This window comes from Macrobrachium nipponense, chromosome 41 (genome assembly GCF_015104395.2).
Source record: "Macrobrachium nipponense isolate FS-2020 chromosome 41, ASM1510439v2, whole genome shotgun sequence".
Classification (NCBI taxonomy): domain Eukaryota; kingdom Metazoa; phylum Arthropoda; class Malacostraca; order Decapoda; family Palaemonidae; genus Macrobrachium; species Macrobrachium nipponense.
The window spans coordinates 41,844,577-41,862,232 of record NC_061102.1 but is presented as its reverse complement, the minus strand read 5'-3'; the positions used below and the strand labels follow the sequence as shown (position 1 = coordinate 41,862,232).

At 39.2% G+C, this 17,656-nt stretch overlaps 1 protein-coding gene across 3 annotated transcripts in view; it reads right to left on the bottom strand.

Annotated features, from left to right (window-relative positions):
- Positions 1–17,656, bottom strand: part of LOC135212727 (mitochondrial tRNA-specific 2-thiouridylase 1-like) — an 82,146-nt gene that overhangs the window by 11,541 nt on the left and 52,949 nt on the right. For 2 of the 3 annotated variants that reach the window (XM_064246432.1, XM_064246433.1), the window contains exon 6: positions 5,273–5,440. The exons of the other annotated variant lie outside the window; for it this stretch is intronic. In XM_064246432.1, the coding sequence (XP_064102502.1) occupies positions 5,273–5,440 (168 nt within the window). The remainder of the gene's footprint in view (positions 1–5,272; positions 5,441–17,656) is intronic. 3 annotated transcript variants of the gene reach the window in all.

The window sequence follows — 17,656 nt, the reverse complement described above, 5'->3', positions numbered from 1 at the left end:
GTCCTCTTTAAGGAGCTGGGTAAGAAAACAAAACTTGTTGAGCAGCCACCACAGGTCCAAGGAAAAAAGGGTTCCAAGGACTTGTGGGCAAAGACCCAAAGGAAGAAAGACACAAATGTGGTCCTAACAGGACCAAGTCTATCTTTCAGTCAGACATATTCTTTGGAATATACAAGGAAAGGACTAAGCCACTGGTACCATGCGTTCTCAGAGAAAGCGTACAGGTGATGTCGATGCCAGCTGCAGAGAACCTCCTCCTGATCTCGCAAAACCAGGAGAAAGATGTGCCCTTAGGCTCTTCTCACTCACCCAGTACTGGAGAAAGGTTATCAAAATCCATGTCAAGGAAGTCGAGGATGTCAAGTCTTCCAAAAGTACAGCAACATGCTAATAGGACAAAGTACGTAATGATTGATCTGGATCATCAATTACAAAGTCCAAGATGTAAGGGATCATGAAGGACTCGAACCTGTCAACAGGTGCCAAATGATTCAGAGTTCATTACGACATCCGAGACATGATAACTGCCTTTTGAAGGGTGATATTGAAAAAGATCCATGCAAATTGATCTATCCTCTTCGTCAATGCCAAAGCGAGATGAGATGCAGTGTTGAAAAACAAAACTCTGATGATTCTCGCAAGGGCCGTCTAGAAACCTAAGGTCCCTGTGATGGCAAGTCAAGAGAGAAGTTTCTCAACAGTAGTTAAATCTCAACTGAGGAGAAACAATACTACTTATGCAAAAAACTAGGGCGATTGTGGATCTACGTCTTTCACAATTGAATTGGAGAGAAGTAACTCTCTCAATTCTGACCAAAGAAAGAGTCCTGTCAGTGACACCAACCAGTGAAGATGGCTCCAGTTCCTGGAATGTTACAGAGGACTGAAAGAGTTATCCAGTTACAGTGGACCCCCTGTATTTGCATCTCAGGAGAGGAAGAAGTTCTATGGAAGACAGTCAAGATCCAGAATAAAGCAGGTACTTCTCCTGAAGGATACCTACTACTGGGTTCTGGCTATGTCGTATCAAGTTCAGAGACTTGGCAGACAACTTTTCTTTCAAGTACCAGCAGTAGGAGAATGGCTGTACGAGCATTTTTTCTATGTCCTTCCTTCTGCCTTCTTCCCCATTAGCACGTGCACTCACTCAGAAGAGTAAGAAGGCGGCCAAGACTTTTAGGCCTTGCCCAGGGGACAAGGCAGACACCTTGGCATGTTCCTTAACTGCCGCAGTATCCATCGCTCCATGAGAAAGGCAGAACTGAATAAAAATTTGTTCCTAAAGGTCGAAACGACTTCGGGACTTACAAAACTGGAGATCTGAATTAGGACAATGTCCCTTTTCTTAGCACCAGAATTGCACACATATTGTTGACTGCTGCAAAGGGAAAAGAGATTGATTGGGCATCTCAAAACTCAGAATGAACTCCTTGTCCAGAGAAAAGGTATTCAACTGGTCAAGAACGCCCTTACAATCAAAGGAATGTGGCGTCTCTACAAAAACCCGTCTCTCCTGGAAGAGCAAGGGCTTCAAGCAATGAAGATTATTCACAGGGGAAGCTGTGGTTATTCCCGAGATCAATGTGCTGACGAATCAGCGCAAAGATCTCTGCTGAATGAAAATCGAGGGTATTCATATTTAAAGAAAAGCCTTGAGTTTTCCTGAGGTACTAAAGTCCTGATTTCCTCTCCTTGAAAGGAGACTTGACAGAACCGAATGAAACTCTTCTTGACTACTCGAGTGTACGACGAGACAATCTGAGGCTCGATCTCGAGATACTGTTGTAGCTGAATTCCAAAAAAAAAAAAGACAAACTCATTGGAATTCTCTCTATCTATCTTGCACCTCTCGGATCAACCAAGGGGGTCAAGAGAACAGGTAAGAAGAATGCGCATTCCTGCCTGTCCTGTTAGAAGATCCAGCAGGAGGGGTAGATTGTAGGTGATCATCAACTTGTGATGACTGCAGCACGGGGAAGGAGGGTGCTTATGCCATAGCCAAGCACCAACCTGAGGAGAGTAAAAGTTCTTCCAGCCAGGGCCGAGTGATCGATTCGGCTCAACCAAGTGCTGAGCAGGTCAAGTAACACGACTATGAGCAGTACTTGTCTGCTAAGAACTATCACCTTTATCCAATATGCATTAGTCTCCTTCGAGGGCAAAGCCCCTCGAGAAGAAATTTCAAAGAGGGACTGTTTCTTCTATCCTATGTGCTCAGACCCTAAGGTTCAAGACAAGAGGATGGAACCTGACCGAGCACTTAGAAAGTGCTGGCAGGCAGTGTTGAAACACTTAAGTGTTTTGGCACTTCTCTCATTGTTCCTAAACCAGACTGGAGAGCAAACTCCCCCATACTGGTTGAGAAACCCCCAAGATTCTGCAAAATCCCTCTAAAAAATCCAAGCACTCGGTGAGCTCTCAGAGTTCCAAGGAATTCGAGTGCTCGGCGAGACTCCTGAATCTCGTAAAAATGACCATCAAGAGCAGTCTTATATCAACTTCCGAGTGCTACCGATTCCAAAGAATCTGTGCGGTTGGCAAGCACCAGAAATTCCAAGGAATTCAAGCAATTCAAGACTCCCCAATCTCATTAGAAGAAGCATCTGGAGTGGTCTTCTCTCGCCTTCCAAGTGCTCACAATTCCAAAGAATCCAAGCGCTCAGCGTGCACCAGAAAATCTAATGAATTCAAGCGCTCGGTGAGACTCCTGAATCTTGTAAGAACAATCATCAGTAAAGGTCTAGTATTGCCTTCCAAGTGCTTGTGATTCCAAAGAATCAGAGCGCTCAGGGAGCACCACAAATTCTAATGAATTCAAGCGCTCGGTAGAACTCCTGAATCTTGTCAGAACAATCATCAGGAGTGGTCTTCTCTCACCTTTTGAGTACTCATGATTCCAAAGAATCAGAGCGCTGGGCGAGTGCCAGAACAAAGGAATTCAAATGGTCGGCGAGACTCCCAGATCTCATAAAAATAATCATTGGGAGTGCTTCTTCTCGCCTTCTGAGTGCTCGTGATTCCAAAGAATCCCAGTGCTCAGTGATACTCCCGAATTTTGTAAGAATGATCATTGGGAGCAGTTCTCTCTCGACTTCCAAAAAACTTGGGGAGGAACAGGCACAGAACCAGTCTTAGACTCAGGAATCTAAGAACTGGACTGAGAGTGCAACTTCTATAGATTGTGCACCTGAGGCTCCCAAAAACACAAGACTCCATAGGAGAATGCTAATTGGATCCTGCCCCAAAGGCAAAAAGAGCTACAGAGAGAACCACTGCCTCTTTGGAAGTTCAGTAGAAATTTCAAAGGAAACCTCCTCCCTGCTTCAGGTGTTGGAATCCTCAGAATTGAGACACCAGGTGGGAAGCTGCTGAGCACTCAGCGAGAGCTAGCAGTAGTGCTGGCAAGGAAGACACGAAACGTGAATGTTTCATCCTTTTTCACGTCCCGTGGCTGAACTGAGATGGTGAGAGGTCTCTCCGTCAGCAGTTTGGGATGCTCACGATTCATTAGAAACACGAGCACTCTCAGAGTGACTCGCAAATGAGTGCCAACACAGCACCCATCTAGATGCAAATCCCTAGACTGGTGACGGGAATGCAAAATGACAAATTTTCTAAGACAATTTGTATTTTTCATAGCTGCAAACCTGAGGTCCTAACAAAAGGATAATTTCTAGCGCCTAGCTGGATCCAGTTAAAAAGCAGATGAAAGCAAGGAATCTTGTGATATCTGGCAATGCATGCGTAGATCGGGTGAAGAGTGGTCAAATGCCAATCATCTACGCCAGTCTTTTCTTAACCGCCTGGACATGAGTTGGGTTTTTTCTCTCATGGCCTTTTCCCGGTTCTTTGCCCGTTTCGTTTTCTTTAGTGTGTGTGTGTGTGGCATCTCCTGTGTCAGCCCCATGCAGAAAGGTTCCACCAGTCAGTAGAATCCCAGTCTCTTCACGGTTGGAGGCTATCAATCAACTATCTCCTCCGAGAGAGAGGCTTTTCTCAGAAATCAGCTGGACCGAATTTTGTGCTCCTAGAGCTCCCGAAACACAACACCCAGGGGCATGCGAGTCAGTTCCCAAGCCAAAGGTTGGAAAGAGCACCAAAATCCAGTTATCAGCACCGTAAACCGGTTAATGCCGCCTCTGTTAGGTATGTACTGGCATCAGTACTCTATCATCGGCGCCCATAACCAGAAATAAGTGCATTTTGGCACCAAAAATCTGCAATTTTCAATGCTAGAGAAAGCCCATAAAACCGGATCACCGATAACCAAGGACTGCCTGTACTTGGATTGGACAATAAGTACACTCCTCTTCTGGGATGTGTCTGAAGACAGCTGCTTCCACAGATATGACTTATGTTAAGTAGTAATAGTTTTTATGTTGAAATTAATGAAAACTCATATTAGAAGCAATGAAAGATGCAAGCTTGTCTTCCAAATCCTCCAAACAACTATGCTGGAAAGAAAATTTGGTGCTAATCAGTCAAAACCTCAAAACTTAATGTGTAATGTGAAAATGGAACACATATTTTAATTTCTTTGACTCTTAACATGACTGGCAAATAAGATACTTTGGAAACTCCATAACATCTACAGTACTTGTACTGTCCTTAAACCAGAACAAACTTCATGATGGCCTGTCTTGATGGAAAGGCATGATCATCTTGTGCATTAAGTTTTCTGTAGGCTGTGCATTCCTCCTGTAGGGACAAGACATCAGAATATACAGGTACGTATGCCAGAAATATAAAAAAAACCATGCTGCACTAATTCAGAACAGTATTAAGGAAAAAATATAAAACTGTCAATTTTATTAAAAGAAACGCCGATTTAAAATTATTATATCAGTAATAGATTAGTCCAGCCTACATTTCCAAGCAAATTACTTACAGCATGGTTCTAAGCAAAAATTATATGATCCCAGAATGCAATAAGCCACAGAAATTAAAACACCTTCAAAACATAAACATAGATAAAATGAAAGCATCCTTGAGTATCAAAGCAGTAGGTGAAGAGTAAGACTTATCAAAGTTGAAAAAACTTTGATGAATAGAGTGAAAGTATAAATGGCAATCACAGACTAAAGGTTTAAACAAGGTATATGAAGTTTACCTTACCTGATAGTATTTCTCACAGGTTAAAGATCAAGATTTGATTAAACCTTCATAAGCAGAGTATAGGCTCTAGTAAAGCAATTGTCTGTACTTTGGAAAATACAAAGTTTTCTTATTACCACAGCAACTATATTTATTTGTAAAGAATTATGTTACTTACAACAAATATACGACTGGAATCCTTATCTTTTTCTGCAACATAGTAGGCTTTCTTCATGCCTGGGAGAAGGCATCGTTGACCTAATGTCCACTGGTGAATACCCTGATGATGCCCAACTACCTCCTTTGTGTCAAGGTCTACAAAGTCACCTGGTTTATCTTCTATATACTGGAAGTATAAGATAACCATATAGCACTGTACATCTTGTAAGAGCTTCATGGGAAAAGATTCTATCTTGCAAATAAAGTTATTAACAACAAAGACAATGCTTTTTAAAAAATTCTTTGGAGCTAACTTATTTCTGGATGTTGCAAATAGCTAGAATCTGTGAATACTTAGAATCCCTATTAAAAAGATTAAAACTGTCTACTTTTGTTAGTTCAAACTCAAGAAAAACCCACTAGAAATGCTTATACCAGATTTTTTTTATTAGTTTTATCACAAAAAGTGCATTTACTCATGAAATACATATGAAAATATACAGTACTTTGTGGATATTTCTCATAGAAAAATAGTGGTACCTCGAGATAAGAAATTACGTAATCCGTTCCGAGGCGGCCTTCGTATCATGAGTTTTTCATATCTTGAACCGCATTTTACATGTAAAATGCCTAATCCATTCCAAGCCCTACAAAAACACCCCAGTAAATTATATTTCCAGGCCTACAACACATGTTCTAGGGTTACAACGCCGATCCGACGGAAGAAATATGACTCCAAAAAGGCAAAATACTGTACATACTTGAGTAATATTCAATTGCATGTAATGTTCAACCCCATTTTTACTGCATATATTAGGACTTTCGCATATGTCCCTTAGCAATAAGCCTAGCCTATGTTAGTGGTTGCTACTGTAGCCTAGTCTATGATTCTGACATCTAAACCTAAGAAGCTAAAAGCTTAGAATATGTCAATAAAATGTATAAATAATCAGTATGTACTCATTTCAAATAATTATTAATCAATCATTAACTATAATACAAAAAAAAAAAAAAAAAAAAAACTTCCAATCGTTTGTTTACATTCAGCTCTTACGAGTACCGAACGAACACCAAGCAATCACTTTTCCTAGGACACAGTAAGCCATAAATTTTCATTAGTATCTCTCTTCAACTAATGAAACTACCAAACAGTATAATAACCATTCATTTCTATTCTTTATTCTATCTTTACCTAATGGAGATACCGAGTTACTGACAGCTATAATGAAACATATACGTAACGTAATATTAAAACAGAAGAAGAATTCTAAAAAATACGTATTTGTTGGCTTCGATGATAGCAGTCTGATTTATTTTATATTTTATGATATCTAATTCACAATTTTTTTATTAAATGTATTGCATGTACTCATTTCAAATAATTATTAAGTAACCATTAACTATAATAACAAACAAAAAAAAAAAGCTTCCAAACTTCTGTTTACATCCAGCACTTACAAGTATGGAACGATCGCCAAGCAATCACTTTTCCTAGTACACAGTAAGCCATAAATTTTCATTATCTCTCTTCAACTACTGAAACTACCAAACAGTATTCATTTCTATTCTTTATTCTATCTTTACCTAATGTTTTTTTTTATTAAATGTATTGCATGAATAAGTTTTTCAATTTACAGCATCCTTTTACCAATAGAATACATAAAGCACAAGGGGTAGATGCTGACCACTAGGAGAGCAGGATCTTATGGGGTGACTAGCATCAGGAACCAATGGGAGAGCGGGAGGATGGTGGCGAGTTGACTCAGTTGGCGGCGCGCAAGTTTTAAAATTGTTCTCGGTGGTCCAGGCGAATCTCAAGACTTTAGCAACAACCTTTCGTAACATGAGCAACTTTCATATGTAGAGCTGTAAAATTTTTCGTACAGGCGGTCCCCGGGTTACGACGGGTCCGGCTTACGACGTTCCGAGGTTACAACGCTTTTTCTTAAATATTCATTGAAAAATCCGCCCTGGGTTACGATGCTTGTTCCGAGGTTACGACGCTGACGCTTCCGATGCTCCGAGTTAACGACGCTTTTAAAAAACGCATACTATGATAAGAATCCTTTATAGTTTAGTACAGTATATTAATAAAAATAAGTTTTTGGTTAGATTACAACAAAAATTTTGAGGTCATGATGATTTTTGACACTTTATGTCGTATTTTTTAATTTTTTTAGTGACGCCTCATATGCGGAACTAGTGTCCAAGCGAATGAATACACTAGCTTGGGATGCGCAGTTTATAACAGTTCAAAAGCGCAAATAATGAAAAAATCATTGCTTGTTTCCAGTATACATAATTAACAAAACTAAGTTTCTGGTTAGATTACAACGCAAATTCCAAGGTTACGACGGTTTTTTATGCCTTTTAACGATACCTCATACGCAGAACTAGTTTCAGAGCGGAGGGCGCATAAATTAATTTACGCTATTAAACTGTATGGTAACCATAGTCAAGGATAAGGAACGCATTCTCAAACAGTATACATATCCTTTAATACAAAACAGCAAAATATCATTGAAACATTATTTCACTTAAAGAATCCATTTATACTCTACTTAGACTTGGATATAAAAACCATAGTTTCTCTCTCTCTCTCTCTCTCTCTCTCTCTCTCTCTCTCTCTCTCTCTCTCTCTCTCTCTCTCTCTTTTTGTATTTTCCGATGAAAATAATCACTAATTAGTGTATTTTGATGTTTATTTTCATGACTAAATACATTTTTATAATCAAAAGAAATGATTTTACCAACATAAGTTTTTCCTCCGAAACTACTTAAATTTTTCAAATTTTAATTTTTTGGATTAATTAAAAAGCTGTATTTAAAAAGGTAAGAGTTTTAAGTTTAATAGAAAAATTAAAAGGGTTGAAAATGATATCACATAATAAAAATAATAATTTTTTTTCTCTCTCTCTCTCTCTCTACTACAAAGATGTATGTTTTTTTGTATGATAAATAAATGATTTACGATTTTCAAATATTAATATTAATTTATACAGCAATAATATCAATTCATTAAAGAAAACACCATAGTGAATTAGTAAGATTTTAGCTTATATTTAAAAAATTATGGAAGAATGAAGGAAATCCCAGTCTTCTTCCAGTAACCTTTCCTCGAGATCCAGGTACTAAAACTGTCAGATATATCAAGTTCTGTGACAGCCAGGAGGGGGAAGAGCTGCAGTGTTGCAATCACGTGTTCCTGGGATTTCCCCCCCCCCCTCTCTCTCTCTCTCTCTCTCTCTCTCTCTCTCTCTCTCTCTCTCTCTCTCTCTCTCTCTCTCTCTCTCATTTACTGAGACTCGAGATTTTTTATGTACTTGTACTATTTGTTTTTAATACTTTCAAATAATATAATAATAATATAATAATAATAATAATAACTGTAATTACAAAATTCATATGTGATAGTATTTTAAAGAAATACAATACGTACTAATCTATCCATTTTACTTTTAATTAAGGTTAACTCTCTCTCTCTTCCTCTCGTCTCTCCCTCTCTCTCTCTCTCTCTTCTCGTCTCTCTCTCTCTCTCAGCCCCCTCACTCTCTCCTCTTTTTTTGCCACACAAGATAATAATGTGTCATAGTGGTAACTCCCTCCCTCTCTTTCGCTGGAAGCGTTATAAGTATTTTTTGAGAGAACAGAGAGAGATAAACACTCTCTCTCTCTCTCTCTCTCTTTTACCGAGATGAAAGAATTTTTATGGTACTAGTATGTAAAATGTTTATTGATAATTTCAGTTATTTAATAATAATAATAATAATAATAATAATAACTTAACTTTAACAACATTCATAATGGTCGTATTTTAAAGGGATGAAAATGACATTTCCATTTCACTTGTAAGGATAATTCCTCTTTCTTACTGAGATGAGAGAATTTTTATGGTAGATGCACATGTTTATTATATTTTCAAATAATAATAATAATAGAAGTAGTAATAATACGATAACTAATTTCAAAAGAAAATTCTTCCCTTCGTCTTTTTCTGTATCAATTTCCCTACCTCATAACTCCAGTGACACTCGGAGCTTAACAATGCCATACAATGGTCAACGAATTTAATGGTTTTATGTAAACCCTGAAATTTCAAGTTCTTTGTCCTGGAGTAATCCATCAACTCTTGCGTTGGTTGCTGATAGAAGGTGATGGGTGGAGGAGGACCCTTGATCCAACTCCAGCCTAGGCCCCTGGATACTATGCCCAGCTGCTGAACCCCCATTGATGTCGAAAGAGATACAGCCTGCCTCCTACCTGAGGAACTTCATTGAGATGATGAGGGTCGGGTTCCTCTTCCTGACCATGCACCTCTAGCTCGCCCTTGGGCTCCGGTTCCTCCACGCTGACGAAAGGGCCTCTAGCCCTGCCACCCCTAGCAACCTTGGTAAAAGGTTGAAATACCCGATTCTCATAGACCTGGGTTAAAATCGAGGCGACCAATGAATACAGTGGGGGAACCTGTTGGCTTAGCTGACGGCGAAAGGAAGACAATTGATGCTGTTGCTGAGGCTGAGCCTTAGAAGACGAAGGCTGGGGAACTTGCTGAATTGGTACAGCTTGTAGCACAGGATGCTGTTGCGGAACTTGGAAAGGTTGGTACCTTCTTTGCCTCTTCCTAGCCCTAAAACTGGAGGAAGAAGAATCTAATTTCCTTTTGAAAGGAATGCCCCAACGCAATCTGATGCTTTGATTAAAACGTGATGCCTCGTTCTGAACCTCGTTTACTGCCGAAGCTGGGAAGAGATCTGCACCCCAGATTGAGGAAGCCAGAAGCTTGTCGGGTTCGTGCCTGATCGTAGCCTCGGATAGAACATCCTTCCTGCAATTTCTCTTAGTAACCGCAAAGTCGTACGAGTCACATTGCATGCTCAAAAGTAACGACTCCGCAATGACCTTAAACAGCGGCTCATGAGCGTACTCCAGAGCCGCCGTCTCCGTCATCACTAGGGAGTTAAGAGACCTTGCAAGACGTGTCCCAGCATCAAATTCGGCTTGGATCAGTGCTCTCTGACAGCCTAGGGAGGCGCTCACTAAACAAGTTGATTGCACAGTTTGGCTAATAAGCTTGCCCTACCGAGAACGTAGCCGGCAAACTTCCCACAAATTCTCCCTACCTGGGAGTAGCAATGATGTGGGATCTGTCTCGCTAAGCTGGGGCTCTTCCCGAGTCACTGCCTGAAGGGTAAGTCCTGCTACCTTTGATGTAAAAGGTAAAGGGTTCCCGTCATCAGTCGTAAACATCGTGAAAGGGCTTTTAAATGCTGTTACCTTAGTATTTGAGCAGTTCCACTCTTCTAGGCTCCGTATCCATGCTTGCTGAGCCTGATTGCTAGAAAGGATAACAGTTCCCTTGGAGACCTTATCCTCCCTAATCAGAGCTGCCTCCATAAGCCTAACATAACCTATAATTGGTGGCCGTAACCCTTCGGGGAAGAACTCGAAATCCTCGAGTCTACGTGTACCACAACCTTCTACAGTCAACATCCCGTTGACAAACGGAGCGAAGTTCACCACCCTCCAAGGATTACCAGGGTGGAACGGAGGGAGCGTGGACCCGTCAGGCATGCCTTGACCTTGCACCAAGATACTAGGAGGTGCCGGAACTGCCGACTCCTGTCTGAGACCTGCAATCAGGAGTCCTGTGCACCTAACTTTTAAAACACTCTTTCAAACCTTGCTGCAACTGAACTGACTAAGCTACCAAGACCACTGACCTGATTTAAAATATTCGTGTTGAACAGGTCTTGGCCGACTAAAGGGGAACCTTCCTGCCCTCCCTACGATACCTTATGAGGTATCCGATCTCCTAGACGTTGATGGAATGGGACTTGTGGGGCAATGAGAAGAGTTCCCTCCTTGAGGCCTTGGATTTGCAGACTTAGAAAGAGATCTCAGCCTAGGTTTAATATGTGTATGAACCTCTGGCACCTGCCCAGGCCTGCTTGTCTCTGATTTGCTTTTAAGCAAGGTTTTTACCCGGAGGTTTTCTCTTTAATTTAGGACTCACAGAGAAGGAATGCGACCTGGAAGGGGGCAAACCTCCTGTGAAACCCATGAAGGAATTGGAAGTAAAGGGAGAGGAAGAATCAGAGTTACTCGAGGATAGACCCCGGTGACCAACTTGGCTAGCCTCATTAACACTGTTACCTGTACCCATATCTAGTGTAACGGGCAAATCCTCACTACTTCAAGTGAGACTCCTTCCAAACCAAGGTCCGGCAACTCTGCCTCTTGCTGATCCATAACTGAATCTTGAATTGATTTGATAATTGGTGCTGCGACTTTTGGGTCAACGTATCCTGGCAGATTTCCCGGCTGGGAAGGCTGCCATATCTTGAGATAGAATATACGGCTTAGCTTTCCCTACGTTCCGTCCAAAACCTCCAACCCAGATCTTGAGGGTGGAGAGTGCAGCATGCTTAACAGACTGCTCCGTCTGTAATGCAAGGAATGTGTCAATTTCGAGTAAAATCTTTGAACGTTATGCTTACATATGTTGATTAATTAATGTAATTTAATTTAAAGAAATTTTTATTATTTATTTATTTATATAGTAATTTTTTATTTTTTTATTTACTTATTATTTATTTATTTTTTTAACACTAACACAAGTGTAAGTATAATTCCATCACAATATGCATAGAACAAGCAGTGCGGTAACTTACCGAACAGGTAACCTGTTTTGTACAAGTCGTAGCAGGCAAAGCAGTTTTCGTGATGCCAGACTACGGAATCTGTAAGCAATACTGCACAAGGGCATGGTTTCCGGCAAACATCATGGTTGCACGGATCCTGTAGACCAGCAACCAGACACTGAGTGGCCTGTAAGTGCAATAATATATAAGAACAATTGCACAAACTTATTAGGATTATTATGATAATAATGTCATATGCCGGAGCATATGACCTTATATACTTTATATATAATGGTCCATATGCTTATATTATTTATACTATTTACGTCCCGGGACCTGTGTAAGAAATAAAACAACCCGGAACTGTATGACCGGGGGGGGGGGGGGGGGGGGGGTGGGGGGGGGGGGGGGGGGGGGGGGGGGTGGGGGGGGGGGGGGGGGGGGGGGGGGGGGGGGGGGGGGGGGTACACGAAGTATCCCTGGGACGGCCACATGAACTCCCAAGTTCCGTGGCAAAACGAAAAGAAAAAATGAAAATTAAAATAACAAATAATAATATCTCCGCCCTCGGAAGAGTAACTTCTAAACATAGCCTCAACGACTACCGGAGAAGCCGGAGTCTAAACCCGCCTTTAATGCGGGAGGGAGGGGAATGTTTTTTTAGGCGGATGGATTGGTTAAGTTCCGAGAGTTGAAAGAAGCAAAGCGCAACAAATCCACGGAAACCGAGGCTAAATATGCAAAGCAACCATCAACTCCGGAGGAGGTCGGCTGAGAAAGCGGGACACCCCCCAACCTAAGGTCCTGGAAGGACCCTCTACACTCCCCCCCTCCGCTGATTGGGAACGGTTATCAGCGACAACCTGAGCGAGAGGAACACCCAATTACTGGGGGCCCCACGTGAGGGGAAGGAAGGGAGGACTGATGGGGTGACGATCATGTGACCAGCGTATCCCGCGAAAAAAGATCACGAGGAAAACACAGGCACAGCCTATTTGTAGGCTAACCGACATAACATCCAACAAATACATAGACAAAATAAAATCAATTACTTAAAGCTAAAAGAAAATCATGCTTTAACATGGGATGGGGAAATGAAAATAAAACCTCTTAAAATATAAAACCGCTATGAAGGCCACCTGATAACGGTGGGCGCAAAAGGGGTAATCCTACTTGCCTGCTGACAAAACGATAAGAAACTGCAGGCAGACGAAAAGAAAAAAGGGAAAAATATCTGAATGAAATATACCAAACTTAAAAATAAAAGGATAACGGTGGATATACGGCGAAAACACGTAACAAAGAAACGTGCTCGAATGAAGACCCCCGTGAAAAACATGAAAATAATGAAAATAACAAAAACATAAAACGAAAATAGGATCGACTTAAACTGCCACCCAAGAAATAAATAAATATATGTACTGAAATATCACGTTACAAGCAGAGAGGAAGACCACTCGAATCGGTACAAATCAAGGTAAGCCGTAAAGGCGACTCGCGCCCGCCCGCTACTTAAAAGTGACGCCTTAACAAAACCCTAAATAAAGGCAAAACGAAAGGCAAATTCACTCCCTAAATATTGAAAAAGGGCGGAACCAGTACTTAACTTGGGTGAAGAGGTAGATTGACGATCCATAACCAAGAGTAAAAATAAAAGAACAGATAGCTATATTCGAGCGTGCGAACACGATAAGGCTATCGAAAAGTATGTCGTCACAGACGCCTTCACGGGGTAGCTAGGTGTGACCTATGGGTCGGCTCCCTGTATTTAGGGTCTTTTGATGAGGAAAAGGCTAATTGGAGGGGTTGCTGTGGTAGTGTTTAACACTCGCCCCAGTTTTTATACCGACACCTTTTATGTAGGTGAGCGAGTCAGAGGCTTCTGACATGTCCAATTTAGCAGTTCTCTGGTATTATAGCAATATTTTACTAGAAATAGTGCTAAAGCAGACACATTTCACTGGGCAACACGACTTCCTCGCCCAGAAATAGATTTTTCCTACGTCAAAATCCCTTTTATGATACAAAAATGATTTACTAATTTTCAAATATTAATTTTGATTAATACTGTATTAGTAAGTTTAATAAGTTTAAGAAATGATATCACATAATAAAAATAATAATTTTCTCTCTCTCTCTCTCTTCTCTCTCTCTCTCCTCTCTCTCTCTCTCTCTCTCTCTCTCTCTCTCTCTCTCTCTCTCTCTCTCTCTCTCTACTACAAAGATGTATGTTTTTTTGTATGATAAATAAATGATTTACTATTTTCAAATATTAATATTAATTTATACAGCAATAATATAAATTCATTAAAGAAAATACCATAGTGAATTAGTAAGATTTTAGCTTATAAATAAAAAATTTAAAAAATTATGGAAGAATGAAGGAAATCCCAGTCAGATTCTTTTCCCTAACTCCAGTACTAAAACTCAGATATACGTATCAAGTTAAGTGACCGGAGGGGGAAGGAGCTGATTTGTTGCTGCCATCATGAGAGATTTTTATGGTACATATATGCGTAATATGTTTATTAATATTTTCAAATAATAATAATAATAATAATAATAATAATAATAATAATAATAACTGTAATTACAAAAATCATATGTGAAAGTATTTTACGATACTACGATAATCTCTCTCTCTCTCTCAGATCTCTCTCTCTCTTCTCTTCTCTTCTCTCCTCTCTCTCCTCATTCTCGTCTCTCTCTCTCTCTCTTCTCTCTCTCGCTCTCCTCTCTCTCTCTCTCTCTCTCTCTTAAAAGGCGATGATATTTTTTGGATTTGTGATTTACTAATTTTCAAATATCAATATTAATGTAAACAGCAATAATATAAATTCATTAAAGAAAATACTAAAGTGAATTAGCAAGATTTTAGTTTATAAATAAAAAGAATTATGTAAGAATAAAAGAAAATGCATTTAACCCCGTGTCTTGTTACGTAGCCAGCTTGGTTGGCTGGGTTCCAACTGTCAAATCCAGTGTTGCCATCTACGGATCATTGAAATTCTCTCTCTTTCTCTTTTGCTGATATGAGATAATTTCTATGGTACATGTGTATGTTTATTAATATTTTTGCATAATAATAATAATAATAATAATAATAATATAACTAATCTCAAAATTCACATGTGATAGTATTTTAAAGAAGTACAATAATCTATCCATTTCACTCTTTTAAATAAGGACAACCCTCTCTCTCTCTCTCTCTCTCTCTCTCTCTCTCTCTCTCTCGCCACACGAGATACTAGCATGCGCTAGTGGTAACTCTCGCCCTCTGTTTGGGCTGGAAGTGTATGTATAAGTATATCTTTAAGGACATTACTACATTTTATGGTAAAATAATAATATACAGTACTAGTTTACAAATAATATTACGTTTAATGAGATTAAACAGTAACAATAACATTCTCTCTCACTTGTTTATTTGTTTTGTAGTGTAAATAAATGATTTACCTTATGACTAATTTTTAAATATTAAGAAGATTATATAAAAATAACGATTCCCATTCTTTTTATCCACTTGGAGGAACATGGGCAGGGGAGTAAAATAGTTTGATATACGAATTGGTGGAGGGGAGGAAGCGGAGTCTAGGAGTTTTTCTCTCTCTCTCTCTCTCTCTAGATTATTATTCTCTCTGTCTCAGAAATAATTCATGATGTTCCTTGCCATTCATGGTCTCTCTCTCTCTCTCTCTCTCTCTCTGTTATTTGCTGTAGTATATATTTTTAATGTAAAAATGTTTAAGATGACTTTAAAATGATATTGATATATAACCTCAAAGATTAATGCAGTAATAGGTTAGTAATTTTAGGTATATTTGAAGTAGGATGTTATTAAAGGTATAGATTTGGCATCTGAACTTTCAAGATAGGCAGTTATAAGCATTTTTAGTGGTGGTTTTAACTATTCGCGGGTTTTAACTATTCGCGGGGGTGTCTGGTACACATCCCACGCGAATACGGGGGGAACACTGTATAACTAAACCAAAGTTATGATATTTTCTACCTAATATACTTCATGGAACTAATTGTTTATGTTCAACACTTTGACAAAATGGTTATTTTTATAAATCTTACATAGATATATAAATTTTTTAGAAAAGGTTGGTCCAACACCTCTCTTAATCAGTGAAAATATAAAATCACAATTAAATTTACTGAAGCTACCAAATTACATTACTGGGTGACCACAAGCAGCACTGATTGTTGCCTGCATCCATTTAACTATTCATCCTGCAAGTTGGTGGTGATCCATGATATTGCATGAATACAGACTAGGAATTTAAAATCTATTTTACACTAGATATGGCTCCCACAAATGAAGCACAAGTCAAAAGTTATATTGACATAAACACACCACATCACAACAAGAAAACACAGAACTGCTGGAAAAATGGACCACAGTGTTTCAGTTTACTAATCTGAAGGGCACTAGTTTATCAACTATTAGTTGGGTCATTTCTGGCACTTCCGTGACCATGGAGTCCAAACTAAGGTTTCTCTTTGGATTTGTCATCTATGAGGGTTACTTTGAAAAATGAGCAAGGGTTACCCTCGCGAAAGTGTGGGCTAACTTCGCAAGGGGCCAAAATCCAAAATGGCTGCCAAAGGCCATCTTAAAATTAACTTTTTCTATGGTTTGGGCTACAGCGTCAATCAACATATACTTTCTAGAGTTTTTGGAGTCAAGGAATTCACTTTTGGTATTTTCTTAATGATTTGACATCATTTTGACCAAGAAATCCAAGATGGCTACTGTTTGCCATTTTGGAAACAGGTGTCTCAATGGTGTGGCCTGTAATGCTGATCAACGCAAGCTTTCTGATTTTTTTTTTCTAGGGGGTTGTCAGGGAATTCATATTTGACATCAATTTTATGATCCAGCCTCGTTATGATAAACAAATCCAAGATGGCTGCCATCCACCAGTTTGATTGGAAATGGTGTTTCAGTGGTTTGGACTAAAAAAAAAAAAGAATTTTTACAAATCAAAATGTTTGTACAGTGGTACCTCGACATACGAAATTAATCCGTTCCGAGGCGGCCTTCGTAACCTGAGCTTTTCGTATCTTGAACCGCATTTTACATGCAAACTGCCTAATTCGTTCCAAGCCCTACAAAAACACCCCAGTAAATTTTATAATAATGCTAAATTGACCCATAAACAATGAAATACAACAATTTGGACCATTCAGTACCTAACTTAATACGTACTACTAATATATACTACATAGTACCTGTAAATAAAGTGTATTAGTGTACATGGTATACAAGAAATACTGTACGTACATACGTACGATGTAGTAAAATGTGGAACCTTACCTTTCGAGTGAGGCTATCTCCGAAAGTGGCAACAGAGGAGGAGGACAAACGGCAGAAAACTTGTTAGTACGTACACTTAACTTTACGAAACACATTAAAAAATGTCAGGAAACATAGACTAAACTTTACGAAACACATTAACAAAACCGTAACACTTAACTTTACAAAAAACTTAAAATTAATTTATTTTTTTTTATTTTACATTTTCTTTTTACTTTATTATATATATTATATATATATATACATATATATACATATATAATATATATATATATATTATACATATATATATATATATATATATATATATAATATAGGCTACATATATATATATATATATACAGTAGACCCTTGACTCACGAACGCATTGACCCACGTACAACTCGATCCCCGACCAAAATTATAGGTAAAATTTCACCCTTGACCTACGAACTAACTT